The 26,308-nt window shown below is 42.8% G+C and overlaps 1 protein-coding gene across 4 annotated transcripts in view; it reads right to left on the bottom strand.

The window, feature by feature from the left end:
• LOC123724017 (uncharacterized) overlaps nucleotides 1–25,048 on the bottom strand; it is a 35,413-nt gene extending 10,365 nt beyond the window's left edge. For 2 of the 4 annotated variants that reach the window (XM_082973964.1, XM_082973962.1), the window contains exons 1-9: nucleotides 24,963–25,048; nucleotides 12,717–12,888; nucleotides 5,584–5,750; nucleotides 3,699–5,484; nucleotides 3,442–3,615; nucleotides 3,189–3,362; nucleotides 2,153–2,326; nucleotides 1,347–1,393; nucleotides 666–1,218 (exon numbers count right to left, since the gene is read on the bottom strand). In XM_082973964.1, coding sequence (XP_082830090.1) covers nucleotides 666–1,218; nucleotides 1,347–1,393; nucleotides 2,153–2,326; nucleotides 3,189–3,362; nucleotides 3,442–3,615; nucleotides 3,699–5,484; nucleotides 5,584–5,750; nucleotides 12,717–12,835 — 3,194 coding nt within the window. In that variant the 5' untranslated portion in view covers nucleotides 12,836–12,888; nucleotides 24,963–25,048. Of the gene's footprint in view, nucleotides 1–665; nucleotides 1,219–1,346; nucleotides 1,394–2,152; nucleotides 2,327–3,188; nucleotides 3,363–3,441; nucleotides 3,616–3,698; nucleotides 5,485–5,583; nucleotides 5,751–12,716; nucleotides 12,889–13,658; nucleotides 14,222–24,962 lie in introns of those variants that run through there. The other 2 variants (XM_082973963.1, XM_082973965.1) reach the window with 2 other exon arrangements.
• Between the last annotated feature and the right edge of the window lie 1,260 nt (nucleotides 25,049–26,308).

The following is a 26,308-nucleotide window of genomic DNA, read 5'->3' on the forward strand; positions in this document are numbered from 1 at the left end:
AGGTCCAACAGAACACATTAAAACACACCACTACTAATCTAACTGTCTGTAGGTCCAACAGAACACATTAAAACACACCACTACTAATCTAACTGTCTGTAGGTCCAACAGAACACATTAAAACACACCACTACTACTAATCTAACTGTCTGTAGGTCCAACAGAACACATTAAAACACACCACTACTAATCTAACTGTCTGTAGGTCCAACAGAACACATTAAAACACACCACTACTAATCTAACTGTCTGTAGGTCCAACAGAACACATTAAAACACACCACTACTACTAATCTAACTGTCTGTAGGTCCAACAGAACACATTAAAACACACCACTACTACTAATCTAACTGTCTGTAGGTCCAACAGAACACATTAAAACACACCACTACTACTAATCTAACTGTCTGTAGGTCCAACAGAACACATTAAAACACACCACTACTAATCTAACTGTCTGTAGGTCCAACAGAACACATTAAAACACACCACTACTACTAATCTAACTGTCTGTAGGTCCAACAGAACACATTAAAACACACCACTACTACTAATCTAACTGTCTGTAGGTCCAACAGAACACATTAAAACACACCACTACTAATGTAATTATAGAAATTATTCCAGAGGAAAACAAATGATGAAACATTGCTATATGACTCACCTCTGAATGTGTTGGTCATCTATCTGACACAGGGTCACTGAGGAAGAGGAGGAGGAAACCCCAAACCCAGGATAGAGGGGTTCAGTAAATGTGGTGTGTTCTGTGTAAAGGTGTGTCAGTGTACCAGAGGAGGACACACTATAGAAGGACAAAGTACCAGCTGGCCAGTCCAGATAGACTCCAACTCTGTTAGAAACAGGACCAGGGATGGATCTGCTGACTCCCGCATGGTTAATGTGATAACCTCTATCAGAGCAGAATAAACACCTGGACTTCCTATTGGCTCTAAACCTAATGTCACTCCCCCGTTCTTTCCTCTTCATTCCTTTGTACACCACACCAATATCAGCCATGCTACCCTCCCTCTCCACCTCCCAGTAATAACGACATCCAGATAAGCCTTCTCTGCAGAGAACTTGGAGATGACTATCAAATCTGTCTGGATGGTCTTCATAATTCTGCTCCTCTTCCACACATGTCACCTTCCTGTTCCCCTCAGACAGTATCAGGTTTGGGTTTGCTGTATTTGGGTCCAGGGTGAGATGACAGGCATCTGTAGACAAAAGAAGCGTTTAAGCAAACCACATCTTGATATAAAATGTTGTTTTGTAGATACAGAACAAGTATTGATTAGTTACTATAGTTCTGAATATGCAGTTAATTAGGATTGAAGAGGCTTACATTTCCTCAGCCCTGATTTCAGCCTGCACTCTCCACCATGATCCACACTGTAGGAGAAACAGGTTATTGACTGACAAAGACCTAATAAAGCAGTCAACATTTAAACCATATTGTTGTGTTCTGGTGCACTATCCAAGTTCATTACTAGAGACATACAGGTATTCTATCCTACCTACTGCACACAGAACAGAGTACAATTCATTACTAGAGACATACAGGTATTCTATCCTACCTACTGCATTCAGAACGGAGTACAATTCATTACTAGAGACATACAGGTATTCTATCCTTCCTACTGCATACAGAACGGAGTACAATTCATTACTAGAGACATACAGGTATTCTATCCTACCTACTGCATACAGAACGGAGTACAATTCATTACTAGAGACATACAGGTATTCTATCCTACCTACTGCATACAGAACGGAGTACAATTCATTACTAGAGACATACAGGTATTCTATCCTACCTACTGCATACAGAACGGAGTACAATTCATTACTAGAGACATACAGGTATTCTATCCTACCTACTGCATACAGAACGGAGTACAATTCATTACTAGAGACATACAGGTATTCTATCCTACCTACTGCATACAGAACAGAGTACAGCTCCAACAGGATATCAGAGATGCAGAAGAAGAGTATTCATGTGGTGATGATGTATGCTGTGTTGGAGTGCTCAGCCTGCTGGGTAAACTTCCCCTTAATTCTACCATCATGTCCTCATGTTACTGACCCTACTACACTACATATGACACAACCACTGCTCACACTATTAGGACATATATTCTGACTTACTTCAGCTTCATCAGTGTATATGTGGGATCCACCAGAGCAGCTGAAAGCAGTCCCCCTGCAGAGTCTCCTGGGTGATTGTAGCTCAGGTCCAGCTCTTTCAGGTGGGAGGGGTTTGACCTCAGAGCTGAAGACAGGGCAGAACAGCCCTCCTCTGTGACCAGACAGCCAGACAGCCTACAGAGAGACACACAACAGCTGTCTAGGTTGATGTACTGGTGTCAATCATCTTGTAGGACACCAATACATTTGTCCATGACACAAACAATGTCATGAAAAATCTGATTTTCAGAGTATTTGTTTTACTAAGCTCAGCACAGCTTCTACCCCCAAGCCATCAGACTGCTGAACAATTAGCCAAATGGCCACCTGGACTATTTACATTGACACCCCCCCTTTTGTTTTTACACTGCTGCTACTCGCTGTTTATTATTTATCACTTTACCCCCAAATTACCTCGACTAACCTGTACCCCCACACATTGACTAGGTACCGGTACCCCCTGTATATAGCCTCATTACTAACCTGTACCCCCACACATTGACTAGGTACCAGTATCCCCTGTATATAGCCTCATTACTAACCTGTACCCCCACACATTGACTAGGTACCAGTATCCCCTGTATATAGCCTCATTACTAACCTGTACCCCCACACATTGACTCGGTACCGGTACACCCAGTATATAGCCTCATTACTAACCTGTACCCCCACACATTGACTAGGTACCAGTATCCCCTGTATATAGCCTCATTATTGTTATGTCATTTTATTGTTTTACTTTTTATTTCGTAAATATTGTCTTAACTATTTATTGAACTGCATTGTTGGTTAAGGGCTTGTAAGTAAGCATTTCACTGTAAGGTCTACACCTGTTGTATTCGGCGCAAATGACAAATAAAATTGGATTTGAGTACCAACCTGACTGAAACAGCTGTACTTACCTCAGTGTGTGTAGTTTACAGTCTGGATCCTCCAGTCCAGCAGACAGCAGTGTAACTCAGCTCAGTACAGACCTGACTGAAACAGCTGTACTTACCCCAGTGTGTGTAGTTTACAGTCTGGATCCTCCAGTCCAGCAGACAGCAGTGTAACTCCTGAGTCCTGCAGGTCATTGTCTCTCAGCTCCAGTTGTTTCAGTTGTGAGTTGGGTGAACTCAGGACTGAGGCCAGATCTGAACAGCAACCCTGTGTCAGACCACACTGACCTAGACTAGAGGGCAGAAGATCACATGATTAACACGTGTTTAAAACATCCACATAATAACTAATACTGAAGATATTCAACTCACACTAGTGTCTGTATGTTGCAGAGTGGACTGGTTAGTCCAACACAGAGCAGCTCCACTCCTCTGTCTCCCAGGTCATTGTAGCTGAGGTCCAGTTCTCTCAGGGGGGAGTTTGGTGTCTGCAGAGCTGAGGCCAGAGTCTCACAGGATTTATATGTGACTTTACAGCCATTCAGTCTGCAGAGAGGATATAATCTGTTAGATATACAAATCCTTCATTATAATGATACTGTATACATCAACTCAATAACAGAACTTACAGTGCTCTCTTGCAGGTTCTAACTACCGGCAGCAACCTCTGATAACCTTCCTCTGATGTGTTGTATGTCTTCAGGTCAAACTCCTCCAGCACCTCCTCTGACATCAGTAACAGGTAGACCAGGGCTGAACATTGGTCAGGTTTTAGTCTCGTTTCTGAAAGAGTTCCTGATCGCAGGGAGGTCTGCATGTCCTCAACTAGAGAGTTGGCACCAAGTTCATTCAGACAGTGGAACAAGTTGATGACCCTTTCTGGTGAGGATTCGTACTTGATCTTGTCTGAAAGGTATCTGACTGTGCTCTCACTGGTCTGTGTGGTACTTCCTGTCTGTGTCAGAAGGCCTCGTAACAGATTCTGATTGGACTCCAGTGAGAGGCCCAGAAGGAAGCGGAGGAACAGGTCCAGGTGTCCATTCTCACTCTTCAAGGCCTGGTCCACTGCTCTCCTGTGTAAGTCAGACAACTGGATTGACTCCTCTTCATCATCACCAGTAGGGGAGAAAACATTTTCCTTCTTGTCCAGACATGATTCTAAAACATGCACTGCTGCTAGAAACTCCTGAATGCTCAGATGCACAAAGCTGTAGACCTTCTCTTGGTACAGCCCAGATTCTTCTTTAAAGATCTCTGTACACAATGCTGAGTACTCTGATGCCTCTGTGACATCAAGGCCACACTCTCTCAGGTCCTCCTCATAGAAGATCAGGTTGCCCTTCTGCAGCTGTTGGAAAGCCAGCTTGGCCAGTTTCAGGATCATCTCTTTGTCTGACTGAGACAGTTCCTTTGGGTTTGTCTCTGTGGCTTTGTTGTACTTCCTGTTCTTCACAATGATTTGGATGAGAATGAAGTGTGAGTACATCTGTGTCAGAGTTTTGGGGACTTCATCCTTCTCTGCCTCTTTCAGTATCATCTCAAGGACAGTGGCTGATATCCAACAGAAGACTGGTATGTGGCACATGATGTGGAGGCTCCTTGATGTCTTCATGTTTTTGATGATATCATTGGCCAGATTCTGATCTGTGATTTTCTTCCTGAAGTACTCCTCCTTCTGTGGATCATTGAACCCTCGTACCTCTGTCACCTGGTCAACACACCCAGGAGGGATCTGATTGGCTGCTGCAGGTTGTGTGGTTATCCAGAGGAGAGCAGAGGGAAATAGATTCCCCTTGATGAGGTTTGTCAGTAGAACGTCCACTGAGGTTGGCTTCATGACATCACAGCACTTCTCATCGTTTTTGAAGTCTAGAGGAAGTCGACACTCATCCAGACCATCAAAAATGAAAACAGTTTTGGTTTCACCATCTTCAATGCTGTCAATCTCTTTCAGCTCTGGGAAGTAGTGGGAAAGAAGTTGCATCAGACTGTATTGGTCCTTTTTCAGGTTCAGATCACGGAAAGGAAGAGGAAACATGAAATGAACGTCCTGATTTGCTTTTCCCTCTGCCCAGTCAAGGATGACCTTCTGCACAGAGACTGTTTTTCCAATGCCAGCGATTCCTTTTGTCAGCACAGTTCTGCTAGGTTTGTCTTGTCCAGGTAAAGGCTTGAAGATGTCGTTGCATTTGATTGGTGTCTCTTGTGTGGTTTGTTTCTTGGATGCCATCTCTATCTGTCTAACCTCATGTTCATTACTGAGCCCTCCACTTCCACCCTCTGTGATATAGAGCTCTGTGTAGATGTCCTTTAACAGACTTTGGTTTCCATGGTGTCCAATTCCTTCAGATATGTGTTGATACTTGTGTTTCAGTTTAGCCTTAATGTCTTGTTGGACTGTCAGCAGAGTTTGACCTGTAGGAAAACAATGAGAGTTGGGACTAATCAGTTAGTGTGTGTTTTATAAGGGCCTTTGTACCGTTCTTTGTGATATTGTATGAAACACAGTCTTACTTCTTCTGTCCAGAAGGTTGTGTGTGATCTTTAATACATCCTCACTGTCCAAACTCTCCACTTCCTTATTGTCATCTGGTAATGGTTCCTGGCTGAAAGCAGGTGGCTGATCACTCTTTATTGATAGCAGGCTGGTTGTAGGGGACTCTGCTCTGGGCTTCTGCACACTGAACAAAACAGGGAGACAGATCACCTCATCAATATCTCATCAATACCTCATCTACGTCATTTTAACAACTGTATAGTGGAACTTTTAGAAGTCCTGATGTTTGTTTTAAAACTACAGTCTGCTATTGGTAAATCGATTTGGGGACTTTTAAATTAATGATGTAGACCTACATTTCATGTAATTTGGGAACACGTTTCTCTTTAGTTTCATATCTTTAAAACATGTTACGGACGCCAACAGCCAATGTAATAGCAGGGCGCGAAAAACAAAACAGCAAAAATCTCATAATTCAATTTTCTCAAACATAGAACTATTATACACCCTTTTAAAGATAATCTTCTCGTTTATCCAACCACATTGTCCGGTTTCAAAAAGGCTTTACGGCGAAAGCAAAACATTAGATTATGTTAGGACATCAACTTCACAAGAAAAACCACACAGCCATTTTCCAAGCAAGGAGTCAACACAAAAACCAGAAATACAGCTAAAATGAATCACTAACCTTTGACGATCTTCATCAGATGACACTCCCAGGACTCAATGTTACACAATACATGTATGTTTTGTTAGATAAAGTTAATATTTATATTAAAAAAAAACATTTTACATTGGCGCGTGATGTTCAGAAAATGTATTGCCACCCAAAACTTCCGGTGAATGAGCACATCAATTAAAAAAAATACTCATCATAAATGTTGATAAACTTTAAAACAGTTATTGAAATAATTATAGATATACTACTCCTTAATGCAACCGCTGTGTCAGAATTCAAAATAGCTTTACAGCGAAAGCACATTTTTCAATGTTCTGAGTACAGAGCACAGCCATCAAAGCAAGCTATACAGTTACCCGCCAAGTTCTGGAGTCAACTAAAATCAGAATTAGTATTATAAATCTTCCCTTAACTTTGCTGATCTTTGTCGGAATGCACTCCTAGGACTCCCACTTCCACAAATGTTATTTTTGTTCGAAATACTCCATATTTATGTCCAAATACCTCCTTTTGTTCGCGCGTTCAGATCACTATCCAAAGGCAAAATGCACGAGCGTAAAACCAGAGACAAAAAGTCAAATTCCATTACCATTCTTAGAAACATGTCAAACGATGTCTACAACCAATCCTTAGGGTCTTTTTAACATCAAACTTTGATAAAATTCCAACCGGTCAATAGCATATTCATTACAGATGAAAAATAAGGAGCTCACTGCTCCCAGGCAGTCCACTGATTGACTGAGCTCCTATTCTCTGCCCAGTAACAGTAGACGGATTAAACAAGTTTCTAAAGGCTGTTGACAGCCAATGGAAGCCTTAGGAAGTGCAATGTGACCCCACAGACACTGTAGTTTCGATAGGGATTAGAAAGAAAAACTACAAGCCTCAGATTTCCCACTTCCTGGTTGGATTTTTCTCAGTTTTTTTCCTGCCATATGAGTTCTGTTATACTCACAGACATCATTCAAACAGTTTTAGAAACTTCAGAGTGTTTTCTATCCAAATCTACTAATAAAATGCAAATATTTGACTCTGGGCCCGAGTAGCAGGTAGTTTACTCTGGGCATGCTTTTCATCCGAATGTGAAAATACTGCCCCCTATCCCTAACAGGTTTAAGAGAACTGTATATTTTACATGTTAAACAACAACTGCATGGCTGATCTCAAGTCCTTAAAACGGAGTGGCTGCTGTTCTGAATCCTCTGGAAGCCTTTTCCAGATAGCAAAACAATCTGAAGCTCCTGCACATGTCTGGGATCTCGACTTTACATAGTCTCTGCTCTGCTCATTCACTGTATGGGATTCTGTACTTTACGTAGTCTCTGTTCTACTCATTCACTGTATGGGATTCTGTACTTTACGTAGTCTCTGCTCTAATTCACTGCCCAGAGAACAGACCACTCTGGTGATTTCAGTGATGAATGTTAAAAAATGAAAGTTAGATCTCAATCAATATCTACAAGATCACATACTGATAGTATTCTACAGAACCCAATATACAGTACCGGTCAAAGGTTTTACAACACCTACTCATTCAAGGGTTTTTCTTTATTTTTACTATTTTCTACATTGTAGAATAACAGTGAAGACATCAAAACTATGAAATAACACATATGGAATCATGTAGTAACCCAAAAAGTGTTAAACAAATCAAAATATATTTTATATTTGAGATTCTTCAAATAGCCACCCTTTGCCTTGATGACAGCTTTGCACACTCTTGGCATTCTCTCTGCACTGCATCTCAGTGTTAGAGGCAACACTACAGACCCTGGTTCGATTCCAGGCTGTATCATAACCGGCCGTGATTGGGAATCCCATAGGGCAGTGCACAATTGGGAGTCATTGTAAATAAGAATTTGTTCTTAACTGACTTGCCTAGTTAAATACACACACACACACACACACACACACACACACACACACACATACATATACATATATATATGTATATGTAGAAAAAAAAAAAGAAAGGCATGAAATGAAATGCATGCATTCACTACTGTAAGTCGCTCTGGATAAGAGCGTCTGCTAAATGACTAAAATGTAAATGCAAATATATATATATATATATATATATATATATATATATATATATATATATATATATATATATATATATATATATACACACATACACACACACATACATTAATAATCTATGGGATTATAATAATGACAGATCCCTGTGAGTTTGTATTCTGAATCTCATGGTAGCACATTGAGATTCATCGTTACAAGTACGAATCCTCTTCGCTACTTCCTGAGATTTGATTGATGGAACAATCCAGCCAATGGTTGCAACAATAGGCAGCTGTGGTTTTGGCTGATTGGTCAGGAGTAAAAAGATCCTGTCCCCAAAGCAGCTGAAACCATTTTTTTTTAATAGAAATCTCTTTCTATGAACTTACTAAACTGTTTACAAGTTTACAAATCTCTTGGTAACGTGACACTGACAGAACTCTGAGCGTGCACAGATAAAACATCTGCAAGTGTATTTTTGATTCACAGCAGAATGTTAATAGTAGTAAATGGGCCTGTAATAATTCTGAAAATAAATCATTCTTGCAAATCGTATTGAATGTATTCAAATGTCAAGTTATAAGTTTGCCACCATTATTCAATTTCACACAACAAGGACTCCCGAGTGGCGCAGTGGTGTAAGGCACTGCATCGCAGTGCTAGCTGTGCTACTAGAGATTCTGGGTTCGAGTCCAGGCCTGGTCGCAGCCGGCCACAACCAGGAGACCCATGGGGCGTACAATTGGCTCAGCGTCGTCCAGGTTAGGGAGGGTTTGGCCAGCAGGTGTCCCATTGCACACTAGCGAATCCTGTGGCGGGGTGGGCGCAGTGCACGCTGACACGGTCGCCAGGTGTACGGTGTTTCCTCCGACATGTTGGTGCGGCTGGCTTCCGGGTTAAGTGGGCATTGTGTCAAGAAGCAGTGCGGCTTGGCTGGGTTGTGATTTCGGAGGACTCTCGGCCTTCGCCTCTCCCGAGTCCGTACGGGAGTTGCAGCGATGAGGCAAGACTGTAACTACCAATTGGAAACCATGAAAAACGGGTAAAAAAAACAACACAACATGATACAAATGACAGATTTGTGAATCGTACTTGCAACCAAGAATCTCAATGTGTGACCACGAAATTCAAACTCACAGGGTTTTGTCATCATTATCATCCCATTGCTTGGCTGCTGTTTGACCCCAAAAATTATATTCCTCTTGTTCCTATAACAGGAACGTCATCATGTAGGTAGTCAACCTGCACCATAACAGGAATCTATTAATGTAGGTAGTCTACCTGCACCATAACAGGAATCTATTAATGTAGGTAGTCTACCTGCACCATAACAGGAATCTATGAATGTAGGTATTCTACCTGCACCATAACAGGAATGTCATCATGTAGGTAGTCTACCTGCACCATAACAGGAATGTCATCATGTAGGTAGTCTACCTGCACCATAACAGGAATGTCATCATGTAGGTAGTCTACCTGCACCATAACAGGAATGTCATCATGTAGGTAGTCTACCTGCACCATAACAGGAATCTATTCATGTAGGTAGTCTACCTGCACCATAACAGGAATGTCATCATGTAGGTAGTCTACCTGCACCATAACAGGAATGTCATCATGTAGGTAGTCTACCTGCACCATAACAGGAATCTATTCATATAGGTAGTCTACCTGCACCATAAGAGGAATCTCATTAAATGTAGGTAGTCTACCTGCACCATAACAGGAATCTATTCATGTAGGTAGTCTACCTGCACCATAACAGGAATCTATTCATGTAGGTAGTCTACCTGCACCATAACAGGAATGTCATCATGTAGGTAGTCTACCTGCACCATAACAGGAATGTCATCATGTAGGTAGTCTACCTGCACCATAACAGGAATGTCATCATGTAGGTAGTCTACCTGCACCATAACAGGAATGTCATCATGTAGGTAGTCTACCTGCACCATAACAGGAATGTCATCATGTAGGTAGTCTACCTGCACCACAACAGGAATGTCATCATGTAGGTAGTCTACCTGCACCATAACAGGAATGTCATCATGTAGGTAGTCTACCTGCACCATAACAGGAATGTCATCATGTAGGTAGTCTACCTGCACCATAACAGGAATGTCATCATGTAGGTAGTCTACCTGCACCATAACAGGAATGTCATCATGTAGGTAGTCTACCTGCACCATAACTCATGTAGGTAGTCTACCTGCACCATAACAGGAATCTATTCATGTAGGTAGTCTACCTGCACCATAACAGGAATGTCATCATGTAGGTAGTCTACCTGCACCATAACAGGAATGTCATCATGTAGGTAGTCTACCTGCACCATAACAGGAATGTATCATGTAGGTAGTCTACCTGCACCATAACAGGAATCTCATGTAGGTAGTCTACCTGCACCATAACAGGAATCTATTCATGTAGGTAGTCTACCTGCACCATAACAGGAATGTCATCATGTAGGTAGTCTACCTGCACCATAACAGGAATGTCATCATGTAGGTAGTCTACCTGCACCATAACAGGAATGTCATCATGTAGGTAGTCTACCTGCACCATAATAGGAATGTCATCATGTAGGTAGTCTACCTGCACCATAACAGGAATGTCATCATGTAGGTAGTCTACCTGCACCATAACAGGAATGTCATCATGTAGGGAGTCTACCTGCACCATAACAGGAATGTCATCATGTAGGGAGTCTACCTGCACCATAACAGGAATGTCATCATGTAGGAAGTCTACCTGCACCATAACAGGAATGTCATCATGTAGGTAGTCTACCTGCACCATAATAGGAATGTCATGTAGGTAGTCTACCTGCACCATAACAGGAATCTATGAATGTAGGTATTCTACCTGCACCATAACAGGAATCTATTCATGTAGGTATTCTACCTGCACCATAACAGGAATGTCATCATGTAGGTAGTCTACCTGCACCATAACAGGAATGTCATCATGTAGGTAGTCTACCTGCACCATAATAGGAATGTCATCACGTAGGTAGTCTACCTGCACCATAACAGGAATGTCATCATGTAGGTAGTCTACCTGCACCATAACAGGAATGTCATCATGTAGGTAGTCTACCTGCACCATAATAGGAATGTCATCATGTAGGTAGTCTACCTGCACCATAACAGGAATGTCATCATGTAGGTAGTCTACCTGCACCATAACAGGAATGTCATCATGTAGGTAGTCTACCTGCACCATAACAGGAATGTCATCATGTAGGTAGTCTACCTGCACCATAACAGGAATGTCATCATGTAGGTAGTCTACCTGCACCATAACAGGAATGTCATCATGTAGGTAGTCTACCTGCACCATAACAGGAATGTCATCATGTAGGTAGTCTACCTGCACCATAACAGGAATGTCATCATGTAGGTAGTCTACCTGCACCATAACAGGAATCTATTCATGTAGGTAGTCTACCTGCACCATAACAGGAATGTCATCATGTAGGTAGTCTACCTGCACCATAACAGGAATGTCATCATGTAGGTAGTCTACCTGCACCATAACAGGAATGTCATCATGTAGGTAGTCTACCTGCACCATAATAGCAATGTCATGTAGGAAGTCTACCTGCACCATAACAGGAATCTATGAATGTAGGTAGTCTACCTGCACCATAACAGGAATGTCATCATGTAGGTAGTCTACCTGCACCATAACAGGAATCTATTCATGTAGGTAGTCTACCTGCACCATAACAGGAATGTCATCATGTAGGTAGTCTACCTGCACCATAACAGGAATGTCATCATGTAGGTAGTCTACCTGCACCATAACAGGAATGTCATCATGTAGGTAGTCTACCTGCACCATAACAGGAATGTCATCATGTAGGTAGTCTACCTGCACCATAACAGGAATGTCATCATGTAGGTAGTCTACCTGCACCATAACAGGAATGTCATCATGTAGGTAGTCTACCTGCACCATAACAGGAATGTCATCATGTAGGTAGTCTACCTGCACCATAACAGGAATGTCATCATGTAGGTAGTCTACCTGCACCATAACAGGAATCTATTAATGTAGGTAGTCTACCTGCACCATAACAGGAATGTCATCATGTAGGTAGTCTACCTGCACCATAACAGGAATGTCATCATGTAGGTAGTCTACCTGCACCATAACAGGAATCTATTCATGTAGGTAGTCTACCTGCACCATAACAGGAATGTCATCATGTAGGTAGTCTACATCCCTGGTGGGAAAATATTAATGTAATTTTTCTGCTGATTTTAGAATATTGACATTAAAATATGTTTCGCCAGCTGGAAAGAAACCTAGCTTGTGTTTGCAGTTGGTCCTAGGATTTTTTAACTTAATGATATAGGCCTACATGTTATGTAATTTGGAAACACTTCTCTTAAAATTTGTTGTATATCTTTAAAATAACTATATTTACAATTGATCTCTTACCTCTTAGAACTGGTGTCTTGAGGCAGACTCTTTTTAGAGGGTGTGGCCCCCTCCTCTCGGTCAGAATACTTCCTCTTAGAGGCAGTGCCTCTCTTCTCGCTCTCCCCAGAGAGACTCATTTCAGAGGCAGTGGTCCCCCTCCTCTCTCTCCCCAGAGAGACTCATCAGCTATCTGGATTTGGGTGAAGGAGAAATGGGGAGGCTTGGGCAAGTTGCTAGACTTGGGCAGCCGTAGAAAAATGCTTATTGAAATTCTCAATTATCACAGATTTATCGGTGGTGACAGTGTTTCCTAGCCTCAGAGCAGTGGGCAGCTGGGAGGAGGTGCTCTTGTTCTCCATGGACTTTAGTGTCCCACAAGTTTTTGGAGTTTGTGCTACAGGATGCAAATTTCTGTTTGAAAAAGCTAGGCTTTCCTAACTATCTGTGTGTATTAGTTCCTAACTTCCCTGAAAAGTTGCATATCGCGGGGGCTATTCGATGCTAATGCAGTACGCCACAGGATGTTTTTGTGCTGGTCAAGGGCAGTCAGGTCTGGAGTGAACCAAGGGCTATCTGTTCTTGGTTCTACATTTTTTTGAATGGGGCAAGCTTATTTAAGATGGTGAGGAAAGCACTTTTAAAGAATAACCAGGCATCCTCTACTGACGGAATGAGATCAATGTCCTTTCAAGATACCCGGGCCAGGTCGATTAGAAAGGCCTGCTTGCTGAAGTGTTTTAGGGAGCGTTTGACAGTGATGAGGGGTGGTCGTTTGACCGCAGACCCATTACGGACGCAGGCAATGAGGCACCGACAGAGATGGTCACCTCGCTTCGCGTTCCTAGGAAACTACGCAGTATTTAGTTTGTGTTATTTCTTACAATGTTACCCCAGGAAATCTTAGGTTTTATTACATACGGTCGGGAGGAACTATTGGATATAAGAGCAGCGTCAACTCACCAACATTATGACCAGGAGTACAACTTTCCCGAAGCGGATCCTCTGTTTGGCCCACCACCCAGGACAATGGATCGGATCCCAGCCGGCGACCCAAAACAACGACGCCGTAGAAGGGGCAGACGGAGCGGTCTTCTGGTCAGGTTCCGTAGACGGGCACATCGCGCACCGCTCCCGAGCATACTACTCGCCAATGTCCAGTCTCTTGACAACAAGGTAGATGTAATCCGTGCAAGGGTAGCCTTCCAGAGAGACAACAGAGACTAACGTTCTTTGTTTCATGGAAATATGGCTCACGCGAGACACGCTTTCGGAGTCGGTACAGCCACCTGGTTTCTTCACGCATTGCGCTGACAGAAACAAACATCTTTCTGGTAAGAAGAAGGGCGGGGGTGTACGCCTTATGATTAATGAGACGTGGTGTGATCATAACAACATACAGGAACTCAAGTCCTTCTGTTCACCTGACTTAGAATTCCTCACAATCAAATGCCGACCGCATTATCTACCTAGAGAATTCTCTTTGATTATAATCACAGCCGTATATATCCCCCCCAAGCAGACACATCGATGGCCCTGAACGAACTTCCTTTGACTATGTAAACTGGAAACCACATATTCTGCGGCTGCATTTATTGTAGCTGGGGATTTTAACAAGGCTAATCTGAAAACAAGGCTCCCTAAATTCTATCAGCATATCGATTGCGCTCCAGGGCTGGCAAAACCCTAGATCATTGTTATTCTAACTTCTGCGGCGCATATAAGGCCCTCCCCCGCCCTCCTTTCGGAAAAGCTGACCATGACTCCATTTTGTTGCTTCCAGCCTATAGACAGAAACTAAAACAGGAAGCTCCCGCGCTCAGGTCTGTTCAACGTTGGTCCGACCAATCGGAGTCCACGCTTCAAGATTGCTTCGATCACGTGGACTGGGATATGTTCTGCATTGCGGCGAACAACACCATTGATGAATACGCTGATTCGGTGAGCGGGTTTATTAGCAAGTGCATTGGCGATGTCGTACCGACAGCGTCTATTAAAACATTCCCAAACCAGAAACCGTGGATTAATGGCAGCGTTCACGCAAAACTGAAAGCGCGAACCACTGCTTTTAATCAGGGCAAGGTGACCGGAAATATGACCGAATACAAACAGCGTAGCTATTCCCTCCGCAAGGCAATCAAACAAGCTAAGCGTCAGTATAGAGACAAAGTAGTCGCAATTCAACGGCTCAGACACGAGAGGTATGTGGCAGGGTCTACAGTCAATCACGGACTATAAAAGGAAAACCAGCCCTGTTGCGGAGCAGGATGTCTTGCTCCCAGACAGACTAAACAACTTCTTTGCTCGCTTTGAGGACCAGTGCCACTGACACAGCCCACTACCAAAACCTGCGGGCTCTCCTTCACTGCAGCCGACGTGAGCAAAACATTTAAACGTGTTAACCCTCGCAAGGCTGCAGGCCCAGACGGCATCCCCAGCCACGTCCTCAGAGCATGCGCAGACCAGCTGGCTGGTGTGTTTACGGACATATTCAATCAATCCGTATCCCAGTCTGCTGTCCCCACATGCTTCAAGAGGGCCACCATCGTTCCTGTTCCCAAGAAAGCTAAGGTAACTGAGCTAAATGACTACCGCCCCGTAGCACTCACTTCCGTCATCATGAAGTGCTTTGAGAGACTAGTCAAGGACCATATCACCTCCACCCTACCTGACACCCTAGACCCACTCCAATTTGCTTACCACCCCAATAGGTCCACAGATGACGCAATCACACTGCCCTAACCCATCTGGACAAGAGGAATACCTATGTGAGAATGCTGTTCATCGACTACAGCTCAGCATTTAACACCATAGTACCCTCCAAACTCGTCATCAAGCTCGAGGCCCCGCCCTGTGCAACTGGGTTCTGGACTTCCTGACGGGCCACCCCCAGGTGGTGAGGGTAGGTAACAACATCTCCACCCCGCTGATCCTCAACACTGGGGCGCCACAAGGGTGCGTTCTCAGCCCTCTCCTGTACTCCCTGTTCACCCACAACTGCGTGGCCATGCACGCCTCCAACTCAATCATCAAGTTTACAGATGACACTAGTGGTAGGCTTGATTACCAACAACGACGCGACGGCCTACAGGGAGGAGGTAAGGGCCCTCGGAGTGTGGTGTCAGGAAAATAACCTCACACTCAACGTCAACAAAACAAGGTGGGTGATCGTGGACTCCAGGAAACAGCAGAGGGAGCACCCCCCTATCCACATCGACGGGACAGTAGTGGAGAGGGTAGAAAGTTAAGTTCCTCGGCGTACACATCACGGACAAACTGAAATGGTCCAACCACACAGACAGCGTGGTTAAGAAGGTGCAGCAGCGCCTCTTCAACCTCAGGAGGCTGAAGAAATTCGGCTTGTCACCAAAAACACTCACAAACTTTTACAGATGCACAATTGAGAGCATCCTGTCGGGCTGTATCACCGCCTGGTACGGCAACTTCTCCGCCCATAACCGTAAGGCTCTCCAGAGGGTAGTGAGGTCTGCACAACGCATCACCGGGTGCAAACTACCTGCCCTCCAGGACACCTAGACCACCCGATGTCACAGGAAGGCCAAAAAGATCACCACCCGAGCCACTGCCTGTTCACCCCGCTATCATCCAGAAGGTGAGGTCAGTACGGTGCATCAAAGCTGGAACCGAGAGACTGAAAAACAGCTTCTATCTCAAGGCCACCAGACTGTTAAACAGCCATCACTAACGTTGAGTGGCTATTGCCAACATACTGACTCAACTCCAGCCACTTTAATAATGGAAAAATTGATGTAATAAATGTATCACTAGCCACTTTAAACAATGCCTCTTCATAGAATGTTTACATACCCTACATCACTCATCTCATATGTATATACTGTACTCTATACCATCTACTGCATCTTGCCATCTTGATGTAATGTACCCCTAGCCACTTTAAACAATGCACTTTTATATGTTTACATATCCTACACTACTCATCTCATATGTATATACTGTACTCTATACCATCCACTGCATCTTGCCTATGCCGTTCTATACCATCACTCATTCATATATTTTTGTATGTACATATTCATTCCTTTACACTTGTGTGTATAAGGTAATTGTTGTGAAATTGTTAGGTTAGATTACTTGTTGGATATTACTGCATTGTCGGAACTAGAAGCACAAGCATTTCGCTACACTCGCATTAACATCTGCTAACCATGTGTATGTGACAAATAAAATTTGATTTGATCGCTGAGATCCTGGTTGAAGACAGCAGAGGTGTATTTGGAGGGCAGGTTGGTTAGGATGATATCTATGAGGGTGCCCGTGTTTACGGCTTTGTGGTTGTACCTGGTAGGTTCATTGATCATTTGTGTGAGATTGAGGGCATCAAGCTTAGATTGTAGGATGGCCGGGGTGTTAAGCATGTCCCAGTTTAGGTCACCTAGCAGCATGAGCTCTGAAGATAGATTGGGGGCAATCATTTCACATATGGTGTCCAGGGCACAGCTGGGGGCAGAAGGTGGTCTATAGCAAGGGGCAACCGTGAGAGACTTGTTCTGAAAAGGTGGATTTTTAAAAGTAGAAGCTCAAATTGTTTGGTCACAGACCTGGATAGTTTGACAAAACTCTGCAGGCTATCTCTGCAGTAGATTGCAACTCCGCCCCCTTTGGCAGTTCTATCTTGTCGGAAAATGTTATAGTTAGGGATGGAAATTTCAGGCTTGGCTGGGTTGTGATTACGGAGAACGCACGACTCCGCACGGGAGACGCAGAGATGAGACAAGACTAATTACCAATTGGATGCCACAAAATTGGGGAGAAAAAAAAGGCAAAAAAAAAAAAAAAAGGATAATCACGATCATGTGCAGTCAATCGCCCATACACTACCTCATAGCCCCAAACCCTACCTCACAACCCTACCTCATAGCCCCATACCCTACCTCATAGCCCCAAACCCTACCTCACAGCACCATACCCTACCTCACAGCACCATACCCTACCTCACAGCCAAATACCCTACCTCACAGCCCCATACCCTACCTCACAGCCCCATACCCTACCTCACAGCCCCATACCCTACCTCATAGCCCCATACCCTACCTCATAGCCCTGTAGCCTATAATATAACCCCATACCCTAACTCATAGCCCTGTAGACTATAATATAACCCCATACCCTAACTCATAACCCTGTAGAATATAATATAACCCCATACCCTACCTCATAACCCTGTAGACTATAATATAACCCCATACCCTACCTCATAACCCTGTAGACTATAATATAACCCCATACCCTACCTCATTACCCTGTAGACTATAATATAACCCCATACCCTACCTCATAACCCTGTAGACTATAATATAACCCCATACCCTACCTCACAGCCCTGTAGACTATAATATAACCCCATACCCTACCTCATTACCTTGTAGACTATAATATAACCCCATACCCTACCTCATAGCCCTGTAGACTATAATATAACCCCATACCCTACCTCATAACCCTGTAGACTATAATATAACCCCATACCCTACCTCACAGCCCTGTAGCCTATAATATAACCCAATACCCTACCTCACAGCCCTGTAGACTATAATATAACCCCATACCCTACCTCATAGCCCTGTAGACTATAATATAACCCCATACCCTACCTCATAGCCCTGTAGACTATAATATAACCCCATACCCTACCTCATGACCCTGTAGACTATAATATAACCCCATACCCTACCTCATTACCCTTTAGCCTATAATATAACCCCATACCCTACCTCATAGCCCTGTAGACTATAATATAACCCCATACCCTACCTCATAGCCCTGTAGACTATAATATAACCCCATGCCCAACCTCATAGCCCTGTAGAATATAATATAACCCCATGCCCTACCTCATAACCCTGTAGACTATAATATAACCACATACCCTACCTCATAACCCTGTAGACTATAATATAACCCCATACCCTACCTCATTACCCTGTAGACTATAATATAACCCCATACCCTACCTCATAACCCTGTAGACTATAATATAACCCCATACCCTACCTCACAGCCCTGTAGACTATAATATAACCCCATACCCTACCTCATTACCCTGTAGACTATAATATAACCGCATGCTCTACCTCATAGCCCTGTAGACTATAATATAACCCCACTACCCTACCTCATAGACCCTGTAGACTATAATATAACCCCATACCCTACCTCACAGCCCTGTAGCCTATAATATAACCCCATACCCTACCTCATAGCCCTGTAGACTATAATATAACCCCATACCCTACCTCATAACCCTGTAGACTATAATATAACCCCATACCCTACCTCATAGCCCTGTAGACTATAATATAACCCCATACCCTACCTCACAGCCCCATAGCCTACCTCATAGCCCCAAACCCTACCTCATAGCCCTGTAGACTAAAATATAACCCCATACCCTACCTCATAGCCCTGTAGACTATAATATAACCCCATACCCTACCTCATAGCCCTGTAGACTATAATATAACCCCATACCCTACCTCATAGCCCTGTAGACTATAATATAACCCCATACCCTACCTCATAGCCCTGTAGACTATAATATAACCCCATACCCTACCTCATAACCCTGTAGACTATAATATAACCCCATACCCTACCTCACAACCCTGTAGACTATAATATAACCCCATACCCTACCTCACAGCCCTGTAGACTATAATATAACCCCATACCCTACCTCATAACCCTGTAGCCTATAATATAACCCCATACCCTACCTCACAGCCCTGTAGACTATAATATAACCCCATACCCTACCTCATAACCCTGTAGCCTATAATATAACCCCATACCCTACCTCATAGCCCTGTAGCCTATAATATAACCCCATACCCTACCTCATAACCCTGTAGACTATAATATAACCCCATACCCTACCTCATAGCCCTGTAGACTATAATATAACCCCATATCCTACCTCATTACCCTGTAGCCTATAATATAACCCCATACCCTACCTCATAGCCCTGTAGACTATAATATAACCCCATACCCTACCTCATAGCCCTGTAGAATATAATATAACCCCATACCCTACCTCATAGCCCGGTAGACTATAATATAACCCCATACCCTACCTCATAGCCCTGTAGAATATAATATAACCCCATACCCTACCTCATAGCCCTGTAGACTATAATATAACCCCATACCCTACCTCATAGCCCAGTAGACTATAATATAACCCCATACCCTACCTCATAACCCTGTAGCCTATAATATAACCCCATGCCCTACCTCATAGCCCTGTAGACTATAATATAACCCCATACCCTACCTCATAACCATGTAGACTATAATATAACCCCATACCCTACCTCATAACCCTGTAGACTATAATATAACCCCATACCCTACCTCATAACCCTGTAGACTATAATATAACCCCATACCCTACCTCACAGCCCTGTAGCCTATAATATAACCCAATACCCTACCTCACAGCCCTGTAGACTATAATATAACCCCATACCCTACCTCATAGCCCTGTAGACTATAATATAACCCCATACCCTACCTCATAGCCCTGTAGGCTATAATATAACCCCATACCCTACCTCATAACCCTGTAGACTATAATATAACCCCATACCCTACCTCATTACCCTTTAGCTTATAATATAACCCAATACCCTACCTCATAGCCCTGTAGACTATAATATAACCCCATACCCTACCTCATAGCCCTGTAGACTATAATATAACCCCATACCCTACCTCATAGCCCTGTAGACTATAATATAACCCCATACCCTACCTCATAACCCTGTAGACTATAATATAACCCCATACCCTACCTCACAGCCCTGTAGACTATAATATAACCCCATACCCTACCTCATTACCTTGTAGACTATAATATAACCCCATACCCTACCTCATAGCCCTGTAGACTATAATATAACCCCATACCCTACCTCATAACCCTGTAGACTATAATATAACCCCATACCCTACCTCACAGCCCTGTAGCCTATAATATAACCCAATACCCTACCTCACAGCCCTGTAGACTATAATATAACCCCATACCCTACCTCATAGCCCTGTAGACTATAATATAACCCCATACCCTACCTCATAGCCCTGTAGACTATAATATAACCCCATACCCTACCTCATAACCCTGTAGACTATAATATAACCCCATACCCTACCTCATTACCCTTTAGCCTATAATATAACCCCATACCCTACCTCATAGCCCTGTAGACTATAATATAACCCCATACCCTACCTCATAGCCCTGTAGACTATAATATAACCCCATGCCCAACCTCATAGCCCTGTAGAATATAATATAACCCCATGCCCTACCTCATAACCCTGTAGACTATAATATAACCACATACCCTACCTCATAACCCTGTAGACTATAATATAACCCCATACCCTACCTCATTACCCTGTAGACTATAATATAACCCCATACCCTACCTCATAACCCTGTAGACTATAATATAACCCCATACCCTACCTCACAGCCCTGTAGACTATAATATAACCCCATACCCTACCTCATTACCCTGTAGACTATAATATAACCCCATGCCCTACCTCATAGCCCTGTAGACTATAATATAACCCCATACCCTACCTCATAACCCTGTAGACTATAATATAACCCCATACCCTACCTCACAGCCCTGTAGCCTATAATATAACCCCATACCCTACCTCACAGCCCTGTAGACTATAATATAACCCCATACCCTACCTCATAGCCCTGTAGACTATAATATAACCCCCTACCCTACCTCATAGCCCTGTAGACTATAATATAACCCCATACCCTACCTCATAGCCCTGTAGACTATAATATAACCCCATACCCTACCTCATAACACTGTAGACTATAATATAACCCCATACCCTACCTCATAGCCCTGTAGACTATAATATAACCCCATACCCTACCTCATAACCCTGTAGACTATAATATAACCCCATACCCTACCTCATAGCCCTGTAGACTATAATATAACCCCATACCCTACCTCACAGCCCCATAGCCTACCTCATAGCCCCAAACCCTACCTCATAGCCCTGTAGACTAAAATATAACCCCATACCCTACCTCATAGCCCTGTAGACTATAATATAACCCCATACCCTACCTCATAGCCCTGTAGACTATAATATAACCCCATACCCTACCTCATAGCCCTGTAGACTATAATATAACCCCATACCCTACCTCATAGCCCTGTAGACTATAATATAACCCCATACCCTACCTCATAACCCTGTAGACTATAATATAACCCCATACCCTACCTCACAACCCTGTAGACTATAATATAACCCCATACCCTACCTCACAGCCCTGTAGACTATAATATAACCCCATACCCTACCTCATAACCCTGTAGCCTATAATATAACCCCATACCCTACCTCACAGCCCTGTAGACTATAATATAACCCCATACCCTACCTCATAACCCTGTAGCCTATAATATAACCCCATACCCTACCTCATAGCCCTGTAGCCTATAATATAACCCCATACCCTACCTCATAACCCTGTAGACTATAATATAACCCCATACCCTACCTCATAGCCCTGTAGACTATAATATAACCCCATATCCTACCTCATTACCCTGTAGCCTATAATATAACCCCATACCCTACCTCATAGCCCTGTAGACTATAATATAACCCCATACCCTACCTCATAGCCCTGTAGAATATAATATAACCCCATACCCTACCTCATAGCCCTGTAGACTATAATATAACCCCATACCCTACCTCATAGCCCTGTAGAATATAATATAACCCCATACCCTACCTCATAGCCCAGTAGACTATAATATAACCCCATACCCTACCTCATAACCCTGTAGCCTATAATATAACCCCATGCCCTACCTCATAGCCCTGTAGACTATAATATAACCCCATACCCTACCTCATAACCATGTAGACTATAATATAACCCCATACCCTACCTCATAACCCTGTAGACTATAATATAACCCCATACCCTACCTCATAACCCTGTAGACTATAATATAACCCCATACCCTACCTCACAGCCCTGTAGCCTATAATATAACCCAATACCCTACCTCACAGCCCTGTAGACTATAATATAACCCCATACCCTACCTCATAGCCCTGTAGACTATAATATAACCCCATACCCTACCTCATAACCCTGTAGACTATAATATAACCCCATACCCTACCTCATTACCCTGTAGACTATAATATAACCCCATACCCTACCTCATAACCCTGTAGACTATAATATAACCCCATACCCTACCTCATTACCCTGTAGACTATAATATAACCCCATACCCTACCTCATAACCCTGTAGACTATAATATAACCCCATACCCTACCTCACAGCCCTGTAGACTATAATATAACCCCATACCCTACCTCATTACCCTGTAGACTATAATATAACCCCATGCCCTACCTCATAGCCCTGTAGACTATAATATAACCCCATACCCTACCTCACAGCCCTGTAGCCTATAATATAACCCCATACCCTACCTCATAGCCCTGTAGACTATAATATAACCCCATACCCTACCTCATAGCCCTGTAGACTATAATATAACCCCCTACCCTACTTCATAACCCTGTAGACTATAATATAACCCCATACCCTACCTCATTACCCTGTAGCCTATAATATAACCCCATACCCTACCTCATAGCCCTGTAGACTATAATATAACCCCATACCCTACCTCATAGCCCTGTAGACTATAATATAACCCCATACCCTACCTCATAACCCTGTAGACTATAATATAACCCCATACCCTACCTCATAGCCCTGTAGACTATAATATAACCCCATACCCTACCTCATAACCCTGTAGACTATAATATAACCCCATACCCTACCTCATAGCCCTGTAGACTATAATATAACCCCATACCCTACCTCACAGCCCCATAGCCTACCTCATAGCCCCAAACCCTACCTCATAGCCCTGTAGACTATAATATAACCCCATACCCTACCTCATAGCCCTGTAGACTATAATATAACCCCATACCCTACCTCATAGCCCTGTAGACTATAATATAACCCCATACCCTACCTCATAGCCCTGTAGACTATAATATAACCCCATACCCTACCTCATAGCCCTGTAGACTATAATATAACCCCATACCCTACCTCATAACCCTGTAGACTATAATATAACCCCATACCCTACCTCATAACCCTGTAGACTATAATATAACCCCATACCCTACCTCACAGCCCTGTAGACTATAATATAACCCCATACCCTACCTCATAACCCTGTAGCCTATAATATAACCCCATACCCTACCTCACAGCCCTGTAGACTATAATATAACCCCATACCCTACCTCATAACCCTGTAGCCTATAATATAACCCCATACCCTACCTCATAGCCCTGTAGCCTATAATATAACCCCATACCCTACCTCATAACCCTGTAGACTATAATATAACCCCATACCCTACCTCATAGCCCTGTAGACTATAATATAACCCCATATCCTACCTCATTACCCTGTAGCCTATAATATAACCCCATACCCTACCTCATAGCCCTGTAGACTATAATATAACCCCATACCCTACCTCATAGCCCTGTAGAATATAATATAACCCCATACCCTACCTCATAGCCCTGTAGACTATAATATAACCCCATAGCCTACCTCATAGCCCTGTAGAATATAATATAACCCCATACCCTACCTCATAGCCCTGTAGACTATAATATAACCCCATACCCTACCTCATAGCCCTGTAGACTATAATATAACCCCATACCCTACCTCATAACCCTGTAGCCTATAATATAACCCCATGCCCTACCTCATAGCCCTGTAGACTATAATATAACCCCATACCCTACCTCATAACCATGTAGACTATAATATAACCCAATACCCTACCTCATAGCCCTGTAGCCTATAATATAACCCCATACCCTACCTCATAACCATGTAGACTATAATATAACCCAATACCCTACCTCATAGCCCTGTAGCCTATAATATAACATTGATACATATTGACTAGGCTGATCACTATGAATCAGCATCAATGTAAGGAAGCCTAAAATGATCATTATTGAAAGTTGAAATCAGTCATGTTATAATATAAGAATTCTGCCGATGTCTTACCCCCTAAATCACCTTTCTCTGCGATGGCCTAACTTCTCCAAAACACGTTTCTACATAACATTGTAAAAGAAAGCTACAAACCTCAGAAACATTTTTCTTCGACCGATGGTGTCCAGTTCTTCCTCTACTTCCTTATAAATGCACTTCCTGTTTCAACACGGTAGGCGGGTTCAACACGTTTAAGTTTATATTATATATTCATATTTATGTTATGTAAAGTCTCCATACACTTTGTGTAAGTATTCAGCCCATATAATATGAATTTCTGGTAAAAGTGAATTTAGATTTTATTTCAGGATTTGATTGAGTAATGTTTTGCAGTGCTACCAGCAGAGGGCAGTGTGACAACAACCAGGTTTGGCAGAAGGACGCTAGACGGTCATATCTGTGTTGTTATGGTAACATGATAGGTTGGGTAACCAACGATATACAATGATTCTGCAAACCCAAAAAATATGTATTATAATATATAGCATATGAAAAAATATACTATTTATAATGTGAAGTTACAGTGAACTAATCACACTTATCAAAAACACATTACCACACACAGACCGACACACATTCACAGATAGACACACACGCACACACAGACCGACATACATTCACAGATAGACACACACGCACACACAGACCAACACACATTCACAGATAGACAGACACACACACACACACAGACCGACACACATTCACAGATAGACACACACACACACACACACACTGACCAACACAAATTCACAGACAGACACACAAACAGACTGACTCTCATTCACAGGTAGACACACACACAGACCGACACACATTCACAGAAACACACACACATAAATACATTCCATTCATCGAAAATGTATTTGACAGGGATACTGCGTATCAATCAACATTTCTGTAAATGTGACAGATTTAGCCAGCTAGCTAAACTTATTGTTGCCCCCCTAACACTTACACACATGATTCTACCAATCAAAAGGCTTGATGATGACTTCATTAGTAGAATCAGAATCAGTTGTTCTAAAGGGCAACTAAAATGTACAGCTCCTTGAGGGTCCCAGAGGAGAGGTTCGGACTAAACTGACCTAGAACAATGTGATACAAATTAACTCATTATTTATTAATTATCTCAACAATTCACACACACAGACAGAGAGAGAGAGAGACGGACACACACACAAAAGAGCATGTACGCACACACAGACTCACAGAAAGAGATACAGAGACACAGAGATTAAAAGACTACAGAAAAATAAACACAATATTTCACTTTTACTAAAAAATATAATTCAGGTCTATATTTTCATAGTGACTATGTACATGGTGTGGAAGTGGCCCCCACTTCCATTTGAATTCCAGTCAATTCAAAAAATCAACCAAATTCCAAATCTAAATTGTTTAAATTGAAAAGCATTGAGGAGAATTTGAATTAGAGTTTC

The sequence above is a fragment of the Salmo salar genome, chromosome 04 (assembly GCF_965601325.2).
Source record: "Salmo salar chromosome 04, fSalSal1, whole genome shotgun sequence".
NCBI lineage: Eukaryota > Metazoa > Chordata > Actinopteri > Salmoniformes > Salmonidae > Salmo > Salmo salar.